The 22686-nt window shown below is 37.7% G+C and overlaps 2 protein-coding genes across 3 annotated transcripts; both read left to right on the forward strand.

Moving 5' to 3' along the window:
* The first annotated feature begins 3358 nt into the window (after positions 1 to 3358).
* asb10 (ankyrin repeat and SOCS box containing 10) lies at positions 3359 to 14316 on the forward strand. 2 transcript variants are annotated; one of them, XM_048175453.1, is made up of 5 exons: positions 3359 to 3953; positions 7368 to 7635; positions 10158 to 10662; positions 13622 to 13735; positions 13939 to 14316. In XM_048175453.1, the coding sequence occupies exons 1-5, from the start codon at positions 3641 to 3643 to the stop codon at positions 14122 to 14124; spliced, it is 1386 nt and encodes a 461-aa protein (XP_048031410.1). In that variant the 5' UTR covers positions 3359 to 3640; the 3' UTR covers positions 14125 to 14316. The 2 variants fall into 2 exon arrangements, with proteins under 2 accessions (XP_048031410.1, XP_048031411.1); XM_048175454.1 differs by lacking the exon at positions 3359 to 3953 and adding an exon at positions 4024 to 4514.
* Positions 14317 to 15018: 702 nt separating this feature from the next.
* Positions 15019 to 22341, forward strand: gbx1 (gastrulation brain homeobox 1). The gene is made up of 2 exons (XM_048175363.1): positions 15019 to 19158; positions 20491 to 22341. Exons 1-2 carry the CDS (start codon positions 18723 to 18725, stop codon positions 21003 to 21005), a joined length of 951 nt encoding a protein of 316 aa, XP_048031320.1. The 5' UTR covers positions 15019 to 18722; the 3' UTR covers positions 21006 to 22341.
* Positions 22342 to 22686: the final 345 nt, after the last annotated feature.

Raw genomic sequence — 22686 nt, forward strand, 5'->3', positions numbered from 1 at the left:
TAGTGTTGCACGCCAAGTAGATGTTTCAGCAGTGTATTCTTATGATTTTAACATGAGGCGCAGCAGTCTTGGCAGTATTAAGTGGAAGATAATCAGCAGGAACTAATTGTCTAATTGCACTGATGAAGGTTACGATCATTAGCCTGTTCTGGAAGTCCGGTCCTCAACAGCGAGTGGCTGTCTGACCGGACGAGCCTAACCCTACAGATGGCCTCACTGTTAAGCTCACGGCAGGACAAAATGACAGACATCTTCTATCCACGGGAAGCAAGACAAACGAGTGTGTGTCTGCGTATACGTGCATATGTATATGCGTGTTGTGTGTGTGTGTGTGTGTGTTGTCCGCAGGGAGTAAGACGAACGAGTCGAGGGAGTGCTGATTCAATGCACTTCTTTCTTTTTCTTGCTTGAGAAAGTCCCTGCCTCCACAAAAATTGAATGTCCACCATTTGAGAAATGAATTCATGGAAGTCACTGTCTTTTTTCCCCATTAGTAAGTGTTTAGTTCAACGTTTTAAATAATTGCGTTACAAGGAATGATATTTAAAATACATTTGGGAGGCAATGGGGCGGGAAAGTGCCTACATGTTTTGCTGATGATACCCGGGCCATTTGGAAGACATCAAAGTAGTGAGGAGGTAGCCCAGATGCATATTATAAACTCATTATGTGTATCATTTAAAAGGATGTACTCCAGCAGCAAAACAATCTTCCCATTCTCTGCCTCGCCTGTAATGTGTGTTCGCAAAGTCGCAACTTTTTGATGCCTTCAGTCAATGTGACAGCTATTACTGCATGGCAGAATGGAATAAATGTCATTTATATTCCTATTGGCAGGGTCATTAACATATGGATAAGACATAGCGAGGCAGTGTCTTTAGAGCAAACCGGAATGTGGAAATTTTGGGAGGAAAAAGAGATGGTTGATCATCAAGGAATTATAATCATAATTATTGTATTAATATGCATTTTTTTATATTGAGGGAACATTGAAAGATAAATAGATTAAATTGAGAATGCCTTTTAAATTCCAATTCAATTCCTGAATTCGAAATGAACTGAGGTAGCAATGCAGAATTGCAATTTGAAATTGAATGTAAGGAAGTATAATTAAATGAAAAAATCTTTTAACTTATACAAATATAGAATATTTAACTACTTTAGCAACAAAGCCTTGTTTGAAAGTTTTGAAAAATATTTAAAAAGCTTTGAAGTTTGAAAGTAAATAGACAGACATATAGATGGATAGATAGAATGATAGACAGACAGGCAGACAGATGATAGATAGATAGATAGATAGATAGATAGATAGATAGATAGACAGACAGACAGACAGACAGACAGATAGATAGATAGATAGATAGATAGATAGACCGACAGGATGATAGACAGACAGACAGACAGACAGACAGATAGACCGACAGATAGATAGAACGATAGACAGACAGGATGTTAGACAGACAGACAGACAGATAGATAGATAGATAGATAGATAGATAGATAGATAGATAGATAGATAGATAGATAGATAGATAGCACGAGACAGATGATAGATAGATAGATAGATAGATAGATAGAGACAGACAGACAGACAGACAGATAGATAGATAGATAGATAGATAGATAGATAGATAGCACGAGACAGACAAATAGATAGATACAGTAGATAGATAGATAGATAGATAGATAGACAGACAGACAGATGATAGATAGATAGATAGATAGATAGATAGATAGATAGATAGATAGCAGGAGACAGACAGACAGATAGATAGATAGATAGATAGATAGATAGATCGATAGCACGAGACAGATGATAGATAGATAGATAGATAGATAGACAGACAGACAGACAGATAGATAGATAGATAGATAGCACGAGACAGACAGATAGATAGATACAGTAGATAGATAGATAGATAGCACGAGACAGACAGACAGATAGAGAGATAGATAGACCGACAGATAGATAGAACGATAGACAGACAGATAGATAGATAGATAGATAGCACGAGACAGATGATAGATAGATAGATAGATAGATAGATAGATAGACAGACAGACAGACAGACAGACAGACAGATAGATAGATAGATAGATAGATAGATAGCAGGAGACAGACAGACAGACAGACAGATAGATAGATAGATAGATAGATAGATAGATAGATAGATAGAAAGATAGATCGATAGATCGATAGCACGAGACAGATGATAGATAGATAGACAGACAGACAGATAGATAGATAGATACAGTAGATAGATAGATAGACAGACAGACAGACAGATGATAGATAGATAGATAGATAGATAGATAGCACGAGACAGACAGACAGACAGATAGATAGAGAGATAGTATAAGACAGATAGATAGAATCAGACAGAGATAGAATCAGACAGATAGATAGAATGATAGACAGACAGACAGACAGATATATAGATAGATAGATAGATAGATAGATAGAATCAGACAGATAGAATGATAGACACAGACAGACAGATAGATAGATAGATAGATAGATAGATAGATAGACAGACAGACAGACAGACAGACAGATGATAGATAGATAGATAGATAGATAGATAGATAGATAGACAGACAGACAGACAGACAGACAGACAGATAGATAGATAGATAGATAGATAGATAGATAGATAGATAGATAGATAGATAGATAGATAGATAGATAGCACGAGACAGACAGACAGACAGACAGATAGATAGAGAGATAGTATAAGACAGATAGATAGAATCAGACAGATAGATAGAATGATAGACAGACAGATAGATAGATAGATAGATAGATAGATAGATAGAATCAGACAGAATGATAGACAGACAGATAGATAGATAGACAGACAGACAGACAGACAGATAGATAGATAGATAGATAGATAGATAGATAGATAGATAGATAGATAGATAGATAGCACGAGACAGACAGACAGACAGACAGATAGATAGAGAGATAGTATAAGACAGATAGATAGAATCAGACAGATAGATAGAATGATAGACAGACAGATAGATAGATAGATAGATAGATAGATAGATAGATAGATAGATAGATAGATAGATAGATAGATAGATAAGAATCAGACAGATAGAATGATAGACAGACAGACAGACAGACAGACAGATAGATAGATAGATAGATAGATAGATAGATAGATAGATAGATAGATAGATAGATAGATAGATAGATAGATAGATAGATAGATTTTTTTCTCAAGAATGACAGATAGATAAGTAAAGGTTGAAAAGCATTGCAAAAATAAATTCAATTGTTTTTAATGTCACTGGATTCCTAATTTAGGCTTCATAATTTATGAATATATAATATAATTATGAGTTTATGAAGCCCTTAAGAGTGTATATATTAATCCAAAAACAAGGCAGAGCTGACCTGCTGGTAAAAGCTGTTTTGAGATAAACAATGAGTCACTGGCTTCTCTCTGTAGCGAACATAAACTGTAAAGTTATGTCCCACCCATGTGACACTGTAAAAATAGTCCCGATTGCACGTGGCCAAGTTCCTACTCAGATATCAAAACAAGACCACTAAGCAGAAGGCCATTTAAAAGATCCCAGGCCTTTTAGTGTCTAGACCAAAAGAAGCTGGTGTGAAGATTGTATAGACATGTCTAGAAGGACTCCCATGTACAATCCAAGCTCTCTGCGCTCTTTAGAGCAGGAGAGGCACCAGATGAGACTGGCTGCCCCGGTTCTCAGTGGGTACCTGCTGAGGAAAGAAGCCCGGGACCGAGGGACGTCTTCAAGGCAGACCGTGGGAAACCCTCCTATGGTGTGCCGAGACCTTGTTGTTCAAAACGCCCTGTACACTGGAAATGTAGAGGCCGTGAAAGAGCTCTTCTCCAAAGGCTTTCCTTCAGACCTGCTCATCCAGCCACAGGGAGGAGACATGCGCTGGGTCGGAAATGGAAAAGTGAGAGGTAAGAGCAAGCTGTTTGAGTTGTTGTCAAGCTCAACTTTGTCTTCTAGAGCTTAGAGTATTTCAGTAGCCCCCAAGAGATCTGATTCGATTGTCACGATTACTTGAACTGATTACTTCGCAGATTGGCCAGACAGCCTCAGGTTTCTGGACCGTTCTAAAGGTCATGCCAGGCGTCCTTTAAATAGCCCCTTTCTATAAACAGGCATCAGACTAACCAAACTTATTCAGGGCAAACATCTACAACATTGTGCCCTGTCTGAAAAGCAACCCAGACAATCAACACGAGTGGAAGCTGGATTCGTACCTGCTCCTTGCTTTACCTCACTCATGGGGCCGAAGATTAAATTTCGCAAACAAAAGAAATATCGCAGCGACGTGATCGCAACGGCTCAAGCGTCAGGAATTATCCTCCAGTTCTGGAATGCGCTTCTGGTCGGAGATGACATCACTGTTATTAGTATCATCGATGACCCAGAATATGCCTATCTCATTGATGCCATATATGACACCAGCAACATAGAGGAGTGGAAGAACTTCAGGTTCAACTACAGAGGGCTAAGTATGTTACAGGGACACAAAATGATATGAAATTATGTTTGGTGTTTGTTGTAATATATATAAAATGATATTGCTATACACTGGAACAAAATAATTCTTGCTGCATGTTCAGCATACTTAAAGGCCAGAACACACCAAGCCGACGCTGACGAACTAGTGGCGACGAAAGCACACTGCGGGGTTGGCTCGCGTCGGCAGCGCCTGTGTCCAAAGTTGTCCTGACACACCAAACCGACGCTAAACAGCCGACGGCCAAGTAGCACGTCAGTTCTGCGCCTGCGTGAGATGAAATGCCTTTCCGAACCAGCAGGCAGCAGTAGCTGAACAGCCAATCAGAATGATCAGATGGCCTGACGGACCGACGAGCTCCGACGCCAATTCAACATTTCGAATCGGCAGAAAAAAAGCAGACGAGGACCAACTTCAGCCGACGGTGCGGAACACACTGAGAAAACTTAGTCGGCTGACGAAGAAAAACTGCTTGGTGTGTTCCTGCCATAAAACAACACAATTGCTAAACATTTTACCACAACTGAATTATATATAATCAAAACTATATAGTCATATTTAAAAAAAAAAAAAAAAAGAACTAATAAAAATGACAAAAATACACAAATTATTTAAACTTTAGATATAAAAATAAGTAAAAGTAACTCAAAATATTAATAAAAACAGCTCACGTTTTGGTTGCTCAACAACAACAAAGCTGGAGAATCTCACGCAGCCAAAATGAGGATTGTCAGTAACAGTGTTCAGCCTTACATTGTTCAAACCGGAGTCGACACTGATGGAGAGACTCAGGAAAAGTTACAACTTTTAGAATGAAACTGGATGTTTCTGAATGGTTAGTGGATAAATATATGTAGTTGCTGTGGAGTTGATTCAACTCATCGACTAGCATGTGCCGTCATGTTAATCTTTTGTGCAAATCCAGCGTTGAAATGACCATCGTTTGTGAAGCAGTCCGGCGTAAAATGACGGCATGGCAACAACACTCTACTACAACAACTCTTCCTCTTCTCTAAAGCAGCCCAACATGGACTCACCCCCTTTGTTGCATGTCTTCAGGGGCAGGGTTTGTGTAAATTTTGGGGTTTGTGATGTCACTGACCCAGGAAGAAGCTTGTTGTAGTCCCTACCAGCCGTTTGTTGTAGTCCTTAAAAAGTGATTTCTGTAAAAGAAAATATCTCCCTTTGCATTGACCTTTGAGCTTCGTAACTTTGCAGATGTTGTTTATGCTCAAACAGCAACATTACACACTAACTAAAGTTAAAGTGAAATCCTAATCAAGACCCCTTTAAATGTCAATTTTAACTCCAGGTTGAGGCCTTTTACACTTGTAATTTTGAATGTGGTTTAGCACACTTTCAGACCTCCTGAGTTTGGGTTAGCATCCAAAATTGTGATGTCAAAGGTGTACTAGAATGTCACACAATAGTTGTTTAGCCACAGACAATGCTTGCGTCACTAAATATTTAAAGCAGAACTAAGTAACTTTTTTTACCTTCATAAATAGTTTAAGTCGTTCCGTTGGTTAATTGAATTGTGCACTAACCCCCTCTGGCACGTCTACGCCAGAAAACAGCACTTGCAAGTTGAGCTGCGCGACCCGACACAATCTCGCCTCATGTTCACGTTCACGCGAGAGTGACAAAATGCTTTACGGCAATTCAATATACACATAGCGACCTCACTTTATAAGACAATTTCGAAAATTACCCACCTCCATCAAAATTTCTTGTACTGTATTTGCAAAACTACTGCGCTGGTGAGCGTTGTAGTCGTTGTAGTCCAGAGCTGCGCTTGGAGTATTTACGACAGTGTGATTCATTGAAGGAACCTGTAGGGGGAGCTTCGCAAATCTTACTTAGTTCCGCTTTAAGGTATGAGCTTTGAATCATCGCAGAAATTACTGCATTGTGAAACTGTTTCAGCTTCTGAGGGGAAACAATGTCATCTGGAATGATGAAGAGAATATTATTTTTACAATGTTTCACACTTGAGACAGAACACATTTACAGTATGTGGCGACATTTGTACAGACTGATAAAATAATCTTATAAATATGCAATCAAGAATGTTATCCCAGGGTTTGCATGCATACAGTATGAAATCTAAAAACCTGACTACCCAGAATAAATCACTAGCACAGAATATAGCTTCAAGTGTGGACAAAATAATTTATTAAATAATTTAATAATGAATAATTTCTGTTCTCAAAGATCATTTTGTCATGTGTTGTGTCTAAGTATCACAGCAATGTATACATTCCTGTGCACATACACAAGTGCTCAAACTTTGCCACACTATAGCGCATCTTCATTTCCAGTATTTCCACGTCAGACTCGCCTGCTGTCATAGTTATTTGTTCCCCTATGTGTTCTGGTTACACATAGATTGCTCTCTTCTTATTGCAGACACCCCGACTGTGTCTTTGAGGTTGTTTCGAGGTCTTTTTATGAGTTTGTGTTTATGTTTGTTCCCTTGAAACTTGATAAAATACTGATCACAAAAAAATGATCTAAAAATCTACTTTTCTTGGTGTGATACATCATGAACTGACTTTCCGCACTCATTTTACAAGTAATGAAACTGGATGAGATTGTCTGCTCATGTCCATCATGACATCTGCTAACTTATTAGTCTATAAGAAGAACACACTGTAAGTGTCAGAGGCGTTACTGTATGCTGGCACTTTGGTTGGCATCCACACAAACTGAGCAAAAATGCTTTAAATCTTCAAAATCTCCAGTCATGTTCATGATTTCCTGATCTACTGTACAGTTGAAAATTAACTGCAATATTGAACATCAGAATCTTCAGATAATCTCATTATCGTGCTCTTTTGTTCAGGACTGTGGTCACTGACGTATGAACAAGAGCTGACCACGCCACTGCACATCACCGCTGGCCGGGGTTTCACCGAATGTCTGCGGCATCTCCTCCTGAGGGGCGCTCGAGTGGACCTGGCACCTGGGGGCAACACTGCCCTGCATGAGGCCTGTGAGGAGTGCCAGCCTGAGTGCGCCAAGCTGTTGCTGCAGTACGGAGCCAATGCCAACGCAACCAATGAAGACGGGCAGATGCCCCTGCACGTGTGCACTGAACTCGACTCCCTTGAGTAAGTGCTCGTTCAGTGCTGTGATTACAGGAAATCCTGTGGTGAACTTTGCGATTTCAAATGATTGTCAGATTGACACTTGAAATGAAGGTACACCACTGCTCAAAAGTTTGGAATAATTACGATTTTTGTTTGTTTTTGAAAGAAGTCTCTGATGCTCACCAAGGCTGCATTTATTTGATTAAAAATATAGTAAAAACAGAAAAATTGTGAAATATTATTACAATTTAAAACTACCATTTTCTATTTAAATATATTTTAAAATGTAAATTATCCCTTTGATGCAAAGGTGAATTTTCAACATCATTACTCCAGTCTTTAGTGTCACATGATCCTTCAGAAATCAATGCTTGTGAGGAAACCGTGAATCAATTTTTTAATATTGTTTATACTTCTATGTGATGTTTTTAATGTGCTTTACGACAAACCACGTGCAATTCATTAGTCAACACCATTGCTGAGTATTTTCTCTTTAAAACTGCAGCGATCTAAAGACATTTTCAAAACGCGATTCAAAATCGCTGGTGTTTCTTACGTCATAAACTACCTTGTAACCAATCATGTCAACATGCCGGCGGACTTTAGCATATCCGAGTGGATCTCTGGGCTTGTGCGAATGAGTGGAGGCGGGGCTAATTAGCATATTCATAGATCCGCGTACACTTAGGGTACGTTTACATGACAACAATGTACTAAAAATTAATTTAAAAAAATTTTTCTTTGTACAGATGACAACGTTATCAAAACTATCCCTGTTCACACAGATCCGCGAAAATGACTAAAAATGCTGTATTACGCATGCCAGACAAGTAGTTGGCGATGTCACTTTGTAAAGAAAGATTATGCGCCAAACGCACAAGCCTATCCACCTTATTTTTATAGTTTACTGCACTTTGATATTCTTCTCATTATTTCCCTATAGCGGCTAATAAATCGGGTATCCACCAATAAGGTGGATAGACTAAAGGTGCGTTCACGCCATATTGTAATTCTGGCTCGTTTACATCCTCGTAGAGCTCGTAATTACTGGGAGTTTTCTCAAAGCTCCCACGTGTACCATGTGGCCGCTGTACCACCTGACCGCTGTAGATTCATTTAGGCGCTGATCATGGTGCCATAGAAAAGCATAATTCCCATTTCGAGGACGTGAACATCTCCGAATATAACGTCACGTGCCGTCATCTCAAGATTATGTTAAAGGATTAGTCCACTTTTAAATACACTTTTCCTGATAATTTACTCACCCCCATGTCATCCAAGATGTTCATGTCTTTCTTTCTTCAGTCGAAAAGAAATTAAGGTTTTTGATGAAAACATTCCAGGATTTTTCTCCTTATAGTAGACTTCAATGGGCACCAAACAGTTGAAGGTCAAAATTAGTTTCATTGTAGCTTCAAATTGTTCTACACGATCCCAGATGAGAAATAAGTGTCTTATATAGTGAAACTATCACTTATTTTCTGAAAAAAAATGGACTTTTAACCATAAATGCTCATCTTGAACTAGCTCTCTTCTTCTTCTTCTCTATTAGAATTCCGACAGTATAGACGCTGCTAAGCGTAATACTGCCCTCCACAGGTCAAAGTTTTGAACTACATTTTATATGCAATATGCTAGTTCAATAGTATATAACAATTAGTTCAAACTTTGACCTGTGGAGGGCAGTAATACACTTAGCAGTGCCTACACTGCTGGAATTCAAATAGAGAAGAAGAAGAGAGCTAGTTCAAGATGAGCATTTATGGTTAAAACTATATAATTTTCAATTTTTTTTTCAGAAAATGAGTGATAGTTTCACTATATAAGACATTTATTTCTCATCTGGGATCGTGTAGAACAATTTGAAGCTGCAGTGAAACTAATTTTGACCTTCAACTGTTTGGTGCCCATTGAAGTCCACTATATGGAGAAAAATCCTGGAATGTTTTCATCAAAAACCTTAATTTCTTTTCCACTGAAGAAAGAAAGACATGGACATCTTGGATGACATGGGGGTGAGTAAATTATCAGGAAAAGTTTATTTAAAAGTGGACTAATCCTTTAATTACGCGGTGGCGTGAATGCAGCATCAACATGTAATACGCATGTGCATGCCGTCAGCATTTTCACAGATTCGCGTTTTTGCAGTTTACGCGGAGATGACAACGGTATTGTTTTCAAAAACTTGCACTTTGAACCCTTTTTTCAAAAGTTTTCAGGCCACCAAAAAGCCGTTGTCATGTAAATGAACGGCCAAAACGCATAAAAAGTTTGATGTCATGTAAACAGCCCCTAAATGAAGCAAGGGTGTACATTCAATCTATTTTAAGGCATGCAGATTTTTACACATCAAAAATGTCATTTTGGTGATAAAAGATGAGTTTTAAGGGATAAAATTATTCAGCCTTGGTGAGCATAAGTGAGTTCTTTCACAAGCATTAAAAGTCTTACTGACCCCAAACTTTTGTCCGGTAGTGTACTTGAAGACAATGTAGATTTTGAATGTGATATTGCCAGACTTTTGAAGATTTGTGTATTTCCAGGTGTGCCAAACATCTACTTGCATTCGGCGCTTTGATCAACAGTCAAAGCTTGGATGAGAACGACACGCCCCTTCATGTGGCGGCCCGCCATGGCCTTCCTGGTCACGTGGAGCTCTACCTACGACACGGAGCTGCGCTAAACCTGCAAAACAATGAAGGAAACACACCTCTGAATGCCGCCTGCTCCCAGCCACAGGACTGCACATCTCTACAGCGCTACAGCCGTGTTTGTCACATGCTGGTGGCTGCTGGGGCCGATGTACAGGCCAGTGATGCAGACAAGCAGACTCCACTGCACATGGCATGTAAAAACGCTAACCCTGACGTGGTGGACCTACTGCTTAAGCATAAAGCCTTGGTCAACGAAATGGATTACGGTGGCGACGCACCAATGCATAACATCCTGAAGGTGGTGGCCTACAAGACGGACCATGAGCCCGAGAGGATCGTGCAGGCACTTCTCAATTACGGCTCCATCAGGGTGTGGCCTGGAGCTCTGCCCAAGGTCAGGATTGGACAAGGACTTCCCTAGTCAAGGAATGCTAATGGGGTTTATCCTAATTTGGAACCAATCTTATTAGGAATAAAATTGGAACCCTTTGAAGTGCCCCAGTTAAGCTTTTTCGAATATCACCTTCCATGCAGTGTATAATATAGCTTAAAATGTTTTTAATTTAAAATGTTTATAAAATTAATTTTAAAGATCAAAGTGCTTGACAAATAAACTTATTGTCTCCTAAAAGAAAGAATCAATTCTGAACTGCTGAAACGAGTCATCAGCAATCTCACTTCCTTTTACATACCTACGTAACAATGTAAAATATTTGCATAATGCCAGGTTATGGTCTTCATTGGCTGCCCACGAATGACATCTACTTTGACCTGCCCTCAAACAATGCAGTTGTAACTGAGGCCTGTAAGAGTTTGGTTCGAGTTTAACATGTTGAGAAGACGCTGTTTTCAGCGCTGCGAATCCACTTTGCATGAAAGAGGACTTGTGCTGGAATTGATACAGAAAACCAACGCCATCATTCGTATCACTGTATATCAAGCACTGAGGAAGATCCGGAGCTGAAATTCAGATATAGTAAAGGCCGTTTAGTTTCCAACATGCTGTAAACAGTCGACCAATCACAACAGATCAATCAGAGCAGAGTAGGCTCTCAGAAAGGAGGGGTTTAGAGAGACCAAATCTTCAAACAAACCGTTTTCAGACTCTTTGAGAAATGAGGTGATGTATATTATGAGAAAATTAAAGTGTTTGTTGACCTTGGATGCATGTAAACCTATTGTAGGAGACTCTAAAACAAAATTAGGAACCTTTTAAATAACATAATATGGGCACTTTAATAATTATCTGATTGTCCCAATTCATGCTGGATATGCTAAAATGCCTTTTTTCAGTTTACGTTTTCAGAATTTCAGTTTATCCATTAGGTTCTTTTTTTTTTTCATTCTTATTTTGACTTATTTGTCTGATTATCTCAAGATTGGTTCCAAATTATGATTCAATTTTTTTTATTAGGGGTATACACTACTGATATTTTTCAATTTTAGGATATTTTTATTTAGCAACGATGCATTCAATTCGACAAAGTGACACTAAAGACATTTATAATGTTTCATGGAAGAATCCTAAGGAGAAAAAATATCAACGGTTTCCACAAAGATATTAAGCATGATATTAAGTGTTTTCAACATTGATAATACTAAGAAATGTTTACTAAGAAGCAAATCTGCTGATAATATGATTTGCAAAAAGAAATTAAAGGGTTATTTCACCCAAAAATGAAAATTCTGTCATCATTTACTCACTTTCACGACTTGTCTATGGAACACAAAAAAAAGACATTTTTGAAAAATTGTATAGATTTTCTTTGTCTATACAGTGAATTAATGTTGACTTCCAAAACTTCTTTTAAGTTTCAAAAAAGAAAGCCATAGAATGGCATGAGGGTGAATAAATGACAGAATTTTCATTTTTGAGAGAATTATTCTTTCAAGAATCATACACAGTAAAACTGGGAACTAACCTTTTTGCCATTTGTACAGAATGAACCCTTGTCTCAAGAAGACATCCATCTGCAGTCTGTAAATTACAGTTTTCTTAAGCACACGAGATATATTTATCCTATTCAACTAATTTATATAGAAATGAATTAACTCAAAACCATCATTAAAGTTCACCGCAGCAGCATATGATAGTTTAGTTGTCACAAATACAGAAATAATCACTTTCAGATGAATTTATTTCTGTCTTTCAAAAGCGCACAGTTAAAAACACTTGACATCACGCATCCAATGAGTCCCACTTGTGCCAAATAAATTGCCTGAGTCTTAACGAGGCAAATGTTAATAGGAGATTAATTAGCAGTAATTGCAGAAATTCCCCACAATCCCCCAGAGGGGGGCCCAATCTGTTCATCAGCCCAAGTAGTTAATTATTCCATGCAATGTTCCCCCAAAAATACAACTTTCCACCTTTGACCTCCACAACACAGGTGGGGCTGTTGCACCAGGTGGAAACTGACAAAAAGCTGCTCATCTATGACTGGCTTCCCTGCATCTGAAATCACATACTCTCTTGAGTAGGTATTTTTTTGAATAAGTAATTACTTCACAACCACCAAATCTGGATGTACTACATTCGCCATGTTGTCATTATCATGTGACCTATCAACATCAGTTGCGTCGGTTCACTGCCATTCACAAATCCTCTTCCGTGGCCTCGTGGGATAATAAAGTGTCCATATGCACATTTCAGAATCTCGTCGGAAGTAGTAGGTCATCCAGGTACTTTTAGCCTACTCTTTTATGAGGACTGTGAATTCGGGCATACTTCTTTTGTCACATACTATATAGTAGGGAAATATGTGATTTCGGATGCAGCCTGTTTGTTTATTGGGAAAGTGTTTCTTTAAGTTATTATTAGCAAAGCAAGATCTGGCCATTTGATTCCTTGGGATCTATTCTGTTGGTTTCTGAAGAACATTAAATTTGGATCTATTTTCAGAGATAAATAAGACTTTATTCATATTTAATAGTTTCATTTCCCTTTTTTAACATTTATGATATTTTTATTTAGCAAGGATACATTAAATTGGTCAAAAGTGACAGTAAAGACATTCATAATGTTATAAATTATTTCTTTTTCAAATAAATGCTGTTCTTTTGAACTTTCTATTCATCAAAGTATCCTGAGAAAAAAAAAATATCACAGTTTTCACAAAAATATTAAGCAGCACAACTTTGTCAACATTGATCATAATAAGAAATGTTTAGAATATATTAGAATGATTTCTGAGAAGACTAGAGTAATGATGCTAAATTACATTTTAAAATATATTTAAAACCGCTATAAACAAGATAAACAAGACTTGATTCTTCTCTGATAGTTTCATTTCCTTGTTTTTTTTTTTTTTCTTGTAATATGACAGCTTTACTCTCTAAAATATCTGACACAGGTGTTAAAATATTGCTGCACATCTCCACGAACAATAGAAGTGCTCTTCAACGCCTATGACCGCCTCAAAATCACTGACGCCTGGGTAGAAGCTGTTCCTCCTGAGGTCTTTCAGGTCAGATGATGTCAAGCTTGTGATTTTTTTTTTAATGTTTTCAGAAATATAATGTATTAAATGTTTAAATGAATGTTAAAAAGCAAGTTTTATTAAAAGCTCCTAAAAACTAAGTAAACCAAAAACGTTTTTTCACTCAAAATCTCTAAATAATCTTCTCACAAAATCAGATCATATGAATTCAATATCTTGTTTTCGCACAGAAACACCGGGAATTCTACGAATCCCTGTTTGCTCTGGCCCAAACTCCTCGATCTCTACAGCACCTGGCCCGCCACAGACTCCGAGCGTTTCTGGAAGGTCGCTTGCACTGGGTGATCCCTAAACTGGGTCTGCCAACCTTTCTTAAAAATTACATAATGCTGGCATTCAAAGACCATATGCACTGAGAGACCACAAACCTGACACTGTAGAACACACAAGCATGCAGGGATTGAGTTTTGTACCATGAAGTCATTGAGTTTTGTTTCATTTTTTGTGATTCTGAAGGATTCGTGATTGAAAATTGTCCTGTCTTCACCAAGGATGATACGATCAGGTGGTGATTTTATAGGAAATCATTAAACGGAGGTACTTCTTAATGCCAGTGTGCGAGTTTTTTGTTTAAAGTCGGCATGAAAGTCTTTTCTACCCTATTGTGATGTGGTGAACGTGATTTCACCAAGTGCAACATGTTCCTGAATCAACATTTCAATCAACCAATCAGATTTGAGAGTTTATAGTTTAACAGCCACACTGTAAAACCTAACAGTTGCTCTAACTAAAATTTTTTAGTTAACTTTACTTAATGGCCAACAATCTGTTTAACTTAAAACTATTTGCATGCTATGCCTTTGTTATTCAGAAAACCCAAGTTAAAATTACTTGACTGGTTTGAGTACCATTTTGTCAAGCAAAAAAATAAATAAATAAATAACAGGCGGGGCAAAAGGTTTTTGAGGCGGGGCAATTCTCAAATCTAAATTTCAAGATCAACAAAATATGTTGATTCAGGAACATGTCAACTTGGCAAAATGACGTATATATATCTAAGTGAAATCGCTTCTTGAACAAGAAAAAATGTAGGGCGGGACTTTGTCCATGGGGAAATTATTAGATGTTTGTGGTTTTCTATTGGGGGATCTTGTGTGAGTGACAGGTTGCCCCGCCCTCGCGCCAGTAAACACATCATCAGAGAAGAGATGTCGCTGCAAGAGGGAAGGGAAGCTATTTTGATTTAAAATTATGAGGGCATATGAATTTTAAAAAATAATTATGTGCACAGGCAAATCATTTATAATACATACCGCAATATTCCATAGGATTAAAAAACAAAACAAGAATAGCCTATTTGGTGTCATGGTGACTTTAAAATGTGTTTTACTATTACTGATATATATTTTAAAGAATTTAAAAAAAAAGTTTTTTTATGAGGAACAAAACAGGAGAAGGATGCATAAAGTCAGTTTATTAACTTCATATATTCAGTGAAACACACTTTCACCATTTCATGTAACCACAGTGGGGCGCCATGGAGCTCAAATGGAATCTGAACTCTTCTTGAAAGTTCTTACTGATAAGGAATTCGTGCAAAATTGACAGTTTCTGAAAATATTTGAAACCATTCTGTATGCTTTAATGTTTTAATTTTATTGTAAAATAAATTTTTAAAAATGTATTTGTAATTATGTAATTAATTTTAGTCAATTTACGCAAATCACAACACAATCACAAATGCATTTAAAATATTTTTCCATCAAAAACTGATTGACATTTAAATGAAATGTTTCTTTTCATGAAGAAAAGCTTCTATTATTCTATTCTATTGTTATCAACTTAACTATTTAAAGTGCTTGATTTAATGCCTACACTGAGGCTTCGCTTACAATACAACATTGTATTGTGATACATATCCAGATATGCTTGGAGGTAACATAGCTTGTTATATTTGATCACTATCATTATCCTTGTCAGCATTACCATAAGTGATTTCATCTTCATTTGTCTATTCTGCATCATATTTTATCTTCTCGGAGGAATAATAAGAAAATCTTGCTGTAACATTACAATTCTCTTTGTACATTATGTGGATGAAAACTATAGTATACATGATTTTTAAACTGTTAAGTATCACGTCAGTTTTTTTAATGGTTGTTATCCGGTCTGAAAGATGAGTGACACAGGATCATGCAGCCACATGTGGCTTTTCCTCCAGAGCAGCATTATGGAGATGAGTTGTTGTGTGGAAGTATTATGTGAATGTGATTATGTTATGGAGAGGCATGTGCTTGAATGATAAACAACAAGTAAAGGCGGAGCGCAGAATGTGACAATGTGAGTGAGGGTCTTGTGTTTAATGATCCTGTCACCTTGACTCTTTAAAAACACAGAAGCAAGATTTCAAGATTTCTCAGAACAAATTATAAATAATAATAATAATAATTATTATATTTTATTATTATCTTAGATTGAATACAGTGGGACACCTTCTGATAATTTAGCTACTGTTGCTTAAAAAAAATATATGATCCAAATGTCACCCCATATTAGTTTAGTTAGTGAATACTTGTCTCACTTGACCTGTATTCATCATTGTAACAAACATAATACATTTAGCACTATTTGGATTTATTAATTGTGCGTCAAAGATATAATAAAGCCATGGTTTGTGCTTTTTTCTTCATGTAGTGAAGAACAAAGGTGCAAAGCAATTGTCTACGAACAGATCTTTGATAAAAGTCTCATATACGATGACCAAGAGGAGGGGGGCTCTGATTGTGTCCCATTCAGGAGCGTGAGAGAGAGAGAGAGGGAGAGGGAGAGAGAGAACGCTGTCTGGTTTCAATAGATCAAAGAGCACTGCTCCTGAATGGAGTCATTTGCAATTATAAGAATAATTAGCATCTGTGGGTCCTCCATCGCTAATCAGAGTCGGAGGTGATGTGTTTATGTCCTCGCGCAATCAGACGGCCAGTTGGAGAGCTCGCGCCCCGCAGGACTCAATAGCGCCTAATCATCATCAGAAGTGAATTGGCATTTAAACGGTAAAATGATCTCCGATTAAATTAATGCTTAGCGGGGAAAGAGAAACCGCTCAGAGGGTGCAATTTTAGACCTCTTTTTCTTTGTTTTTCTTTTGTCGTTTTTTTTTCTTCTTAAAATCTAAATTATATTCTCAACTATTAAAGGAAAGTATGATTACTTTTTCTCTTAAAGTCTTTTCCTTCTTAATTTTCTGTGTAGCTACTTAACATATTGTCAAATTATCTGTATGATTAATCAAGGACCTTTCCTCTGAATATCTGAAGGTACATGACGCTTTTTTGCCTATTTAAGTTATTTAAAAATAGGCCTACATTACAATGGATTTCATGCACATGATTATTATGTTTTCAAGTTATGAACTACTGTCATTTTTATATTTTCCCCCTAGTTGATGTATGTTCGGAGATCATAAAAAAGAAAAATGTATCTTTAAAAGGCTGAAATACTTGAGGGAAAAACAGACCCCTTTAGACTCGGCTATGTGTCAAGGTCATTAAGTTAAACTTTAAAATATAAATATGTATTTATTTATTTTTTAAATAAAAAGGCAGGGTTGTTGAGGTCAAATGAAGAAACTGCTTGTTATTCATGACCAGTGTGCGAATTATACAGGGACGACATTTTAAGGGAATTTCTGTCAGTAATTTTCAGAAGAGATCGTCTCGCGCAACTGAATCGTTGTTTCGCCGCCCTAACACTTGGCATGACGTAAGCCATCTAAACAAAACTTTTTGTGATATACATACTCTCGATATAGCCTATTAATGTAGAATAAAGTGATAAATAATGACAGTTGGCTTACTTGTGTTTTGTGGAAGTTCCGCCCGGATCCCAACGGAAAGCGCTCGCGCTGCCTGCTGTTACTATGGTTACCCCTCAGGCGAACTAACCGCAATTTCTTTTCGCTAGCATTTAGCGAACTTATGTAACTTTCTGAAAGTTATCTGAAAACGCTTTTGAAATGTATATATTTTACATTTCCACACAATTCGCACTCTATTCGTGACTAAAAAGTCATGGAGTTTGTTTAAAAAAAGACATTTTGACAAAAAGGCTACATTTTTGTTAAAGTAGGCTAGCCTAGGTAATGTAGCCTATAAGGATTAGCCTACACATAAGAACTTGACGTTTTTCTTTCAAATAGATTAAGAAATTGCTCAGTCGTCTAGAAAATCCATCTTTGAACAGATATAGCATATTTACACCCATATCTGATAACCTAATACTTCCCTATTCTATATCAGTAAAGTGTTCACACAGATCTCCACATTCAAACGTCATTTCATCAGTAAAATCTCTCTCTTGGGGATAATTGTCGGCCAGATTCACTCTTTCTCCGAAGAGAATAGAAAAGACTCTCTCTCACAAGAGGGTCGAAACATCTGCCTCTCCGCCCTCACGACTCCGATGCCATCGGCCTCTAAAAGAATCAACAAAAGAACCGTTGTTATATATCTTCCCTTGAATACAAAGTAATTACTTATCATCAATCAAAATTAATAATAGTTGATTGGGTTGGTGTGGTCAGCGCAGTCCCCTCACATTCGCTTTCCAGAGGAGGGGACTTGACCCACTGGGAAACTACCCCCCCTCTCTCTAGGCGGCCTAAAAAGTCAGGGACTGAATAAGGAAATGAAGCGTAATTTGAGGAAGATGGATGAGTCTCCAGGGCAACTCCCCCTTCTATCCTCTTGTATTGATGATAACCGAGAGAAAGAGAGAGAGAGAGAGAGTGCGAGAGCGCGCGCGCGAGAGAGTGTGAGAGAGGGGTGTGTGTGTGTTTATGTCTCAGTATGTGACAAATAGAGGCTGAGACACTGAGAGCTCCACACAAAAAAACGCATCAGGTCTCAGTCAGTTGGACGGCGAGGACCCTACAGGATAACCGTGGACCACATTTGGGTGATTTGTCTCAGAAGGCCACTGCACGGGATTTATACGACCAGACCGCGCTCAGTTCACCATGCAGAGACCGAGCGGTCCGGGCACGGCGTTTTCCATTGATTCTTTGATTGGCACTCCACAGCCCCGGCCGGGCCACCTGCTCTACACGGGCTACCCGATGTTTATGCCGTACCGACCGCTTATGATTCCACAAGCCCTGTCTCATTCGTCATTACCGTCGGGTATCCCTCCCTTGGCACCGTTGGCATCGTTCGCGGGGCGTCTGACCAACACTTTTTGTGCAGGTTTGGGGCAGGGGATGCCCTCCATGGTGGCGCTCACCACCACCCTGCCCAGTTTCTCGGACCCTCCAGATAGTTTCTATCCCCCGCAGGAGATCCCAGGACCGCGGTTAGGCGCGGACGGGACGGGGATGAACCGGCAGGAGAGCCCGCATGACGAGCTCAAGGGCTCCGAACTCCTCAATTTCACGGAAACTTTTCAGGCGGTCGCAGGTGAGCACCGGAGACAAACTCTCACTGACTGACAGGTGGATTAAATACGAGCACAAAAACTTCGAACATTCACAAATTTAAAAGTTCTGATTAGAATCAAAAGGGTTTCGCAGTCTGACGCCAAAAGTTCTAAAACAAACTTTAATTCTTTAGACCTTTAGAAAATACTGGCGAGTTACAACCCATAAACCAAAATGCTGCTAAATATTAAAAAAAATATTTATTTTACCTCCAAAAAAACCCCTACACAATAAAAATGGTTCTTGGTGCTCTTTTGGTGAACAAAAATGCGTGTAAAATAGATTTTTGTTTTTTTGTTTTTTAAACAGTGTTGAACTTCATTGAAAACTTTCTTTAATGTCATCAACAAACACTGCATTATATAGGCTAATGGTTAAAAAAAAATTGATGTACATTCAAACTGTCAGAAATGTCATGAAACTTCATGTCATTTGGTCTCATGTATTTTTATGATATGAATGTACGTTAAAAATGATACATTTTTGAATTGGCTTTCGAATGAATATTCACCTATGTCACATGTTTTAGACATTTATCATATTCTTAGGGACATCATAAAATTATTGAAATAGATGTCAACACATTTAAGCTTGAAAACATCCGTTTGATTTGTAGTCAGGCGGCACAGGCCTCACTCCGGCACAAGTGAGTTTCAAAACAATTATAGCCTAATTAGGCTATATGTTTTGTGATATTTCTAAATAGCTTGCAAAATTAGATATATTAAAGTTGGAGTTTGAGCTGAATCACAAAGCAAACGAATCGATAGGAAAACATGATCAATTGTTGTGAAGTTTCAGCGCACTGTTTATTTTTACTTCATCGTTACGCTATAAAAATATATTTTCCCATCCAAACTGTCATTTCTACTCGAGCTTTTGAGTTTAAACACCATTTTCATAAATATTCTTCCTCAAAAACAACGAACTTACAGATTAAATTTGCTTTTACAAATGTAAGGCATCAACTAAAGTCATTGGTTTGAATATGTAGGCCTTCACTGAAGTTATAAAAATGATTTTATGCTCTTGTTAGATTTTATTATGCTTCAGGATATTTATGAAATAATGTCTGTGCAATTAAAGTTTAAAATGGAGCATAAAGCAATTTTTTTTAGATTAGAATTTTTTCGACTCGATCAATAATTAATTCGAGGTTGTCAAAAAGAACTTTTAACTGCACTTCGTCACTTTGGAACCACCTGTAATGCATCAATTAAATTTCAATTGAGTTTAAATGTTTTACATATATCGGACTAAATCTGTATAGATTATTTGAAACGCTAAATATCTTAATTTTCATTCTCTTCAGGCGAAACCAAACTCTACAGTTCAGACGACGAGAAACTGGACCTGAAATCAGCGGAGGCCGCGTGCAGTGACAGGGAGGACAGCTCAGCCGACAGCGAGAACGAAAGCTTCTCCGACGGGAACACCTGCGCCTCAGCGTCCCAGAAAGGCAAACTGAAAGGCGGCTCACAGGACGCGTTACCGCCGGCCGGCTCGGCGGGAAAGAGCCGGAGGAGGCGGACTGCTTTCACTAGCGAACAGCTGCTGGAACTCGAGAAGGAGTTTCACTGTAAGAAGTATCTGTCCCTCACCGAGCGCTCTCAGATCGCGCACGCGCTCAAACTCAGCGAGGTCCAGGTCAAAATCTGGTTCCAGAACCGCAGGGCCAAATGGAAACGGATCAAAGCCGGGAACGTCAACAACAGATCCGGGGAGCCTGTCCGGAACCCCAAAATCGTGGTGCCCATTCCCGTGCACGTCAACAGGTTCGCGGTTCGGAGTCAGCACCAACAGATCGAACCGGGCAGCAGGCCATGAACTCCTAATGAAAGTGACCCTGAACTCCTCAAACGAACATTTACATGACCCACATTCCCACAGGTCAGGGGTCACACGGCACAGATGCATGAAGCACAGACCTTTCAGTATCTAGAAGGATATTCAGTGACTTTTAAGTAACACTTTCGCAAATTAAAAACTCAAGGTTTATACAATGCTTAACGGATCGTCGGTTTATATACGTCCAGTTCTGAATATATGAATTAGAGTTTATGATATTTGAATGTATATTGACACATGACCTGTTAAGCATTATATTATAGCCTATATTTGACACTTTTATAGGCTGTTCAATATCGACATTACTTTCAGGTTTGTTCTTTTCCTTCTCTCCCCTAAAATTTCTTTATTTTTAATTTATTATTTTGTACATTTGTAAATATGAAATGTGTCCGTGCGACACACATGTGCACTATACGAGACTGTAAAGAGACATTTTTTAAAAAAAATAAGTATTTATAAGTTGCTGTCTTGTGAATTTTTGCATGTGTTGCCATTTGTTGTCTGATTTCCCGTATGGTTTTAACGGGCCGTTCTTGTTGTTTCGACCATTTTTGCATGTGCTCTTAAAGCGTTTCTGTCCCTTAGAGACGGAATCTCCCCCAGTTCTTTGTGGAAGAAAAAAAAAACCGGTGATGGAAATAAATAAGCTCAAGAACACAATGGAAGAGTGATATATTCACATCGACGTCACAATAAATATGGTGCAATATGGTTGCATAAAATTGGGAGAAAATGTATTCATTGTATGCATGTTTGTTCTTCTTAAATTCTCTTTCAGTTTTTGTGCAAACGAATTAATTAATTATTGATTAACTCATTGATAGATTTTTTTTAGCCTAAAGCATAAAGTGACTACTGGCAATTACTTATTGGCAACTATTTAATCATTTTTATTTGTTGATTTATTTATTTACTCATCCACAAAAATAAATTTAGCATGCAATTATAAAGTGTAATTAATAATACAAAATAATATGGCTTGATTTACGATAGTTTTCCACTAAAGATAATCTAAAAGGACATGATGATTATTTATATATATATTCCACTGTTGAATATTTTCAATTTCAAGATATTACAAATTACACTAAATATTAATCTTGCAATATTTGTTTTAATGCACAAACTAAAATATTGATTTTCCTTTTTCTGCTTGAAACAGTTGTGGATCTTTTAAAGGTGTCTTTGCTCTTCTAAACATTCAGCAGATTTACTTTACTTGATGCATTATGAGCAGGTAATAGAGCACATCTGTCATCAGTGTCAAGAGACCATGGGGGTCTCAATAAAATGATTTTCCTTATATTAAAAATGAACATAAGTTTATTTTTTATGAAGTAGGAATTGTGAAGCTTGAGCCTTCAGCATCGTCTTTTCCCTTTAAATCAGCATTATTGTTCTGAACCATTTCTTTTTTGTTTGGAAAAAAAGACCAAAACAAACCAAACATGCAATATCCAGAGATCTTCATTCAACATATGATTATGCCAATATTTCATTTATATAATGTTGACATGAAACATTAACTTCACTATTTAGATTTTACACCAGATGCATTTGATTTAATGAAAAACGTTATTTATCCAAATCATAAGACGAGACGGTCAAATGAAAGATTTCTCAGACTCTAACTGCACGACAACCTTTATTGTGCTAT

The sequence above is a fragment of the Megalobrama amblycephala genome, linkage group LG22 (genome assembly GCF_018812025.1).
Source record: "Megalobrama amblycephala isolate DHTTF-2021 linkage group LG22, ASM1881202v1, whole genome shotgun sequence".
NCBI classification, from domain to species: domain Eukaryota; kingdom Metazoa; phylum Chordata; class Actinopteri; order Cypriniformes; family Xenocyprididae; genus Megalobrama; species Megalobrama amblycephala.

Bases quoted from the DNA above. Each gene is read 5' to 3' on its own strand.
- asb10 (XM_048175453.1), top strand. From the start codon at position 3,641: ATGTCTAGAAGGACTCCCATGTACAATCCAAGCTCTCTGCGCTCTTTA. The intron at 3,954-7,367 runs GTAAGAGCAAGC...TCTTTTGTTCAG, and splicing joins CGGAAATGGAAAAGTGAGAG to GACTGTGGTCACTGACGTAT. The intron at 7,636-10,157 runs GTAAGTGCTCGT...GTGTATTTCCAG, and splicing joins ACTGAACTCGACTCCCTTGA to GTGTGCCAAACATCTACTTG.
- gbx1 (XM_048175363.1), top strand. From the start codon at position 18,723: ATGCAGAGACCGAGCGGTCCGGGCACGGCGTTTTCCATTGATTCTTTG. The intron at 19,159-20,490 runs GTGAGCACCGGA...CATTCTCTTCAG, and splicing joins AACTTTTCAGGCGGTCGCAG to GCGAAACCAAACTCTACAGT.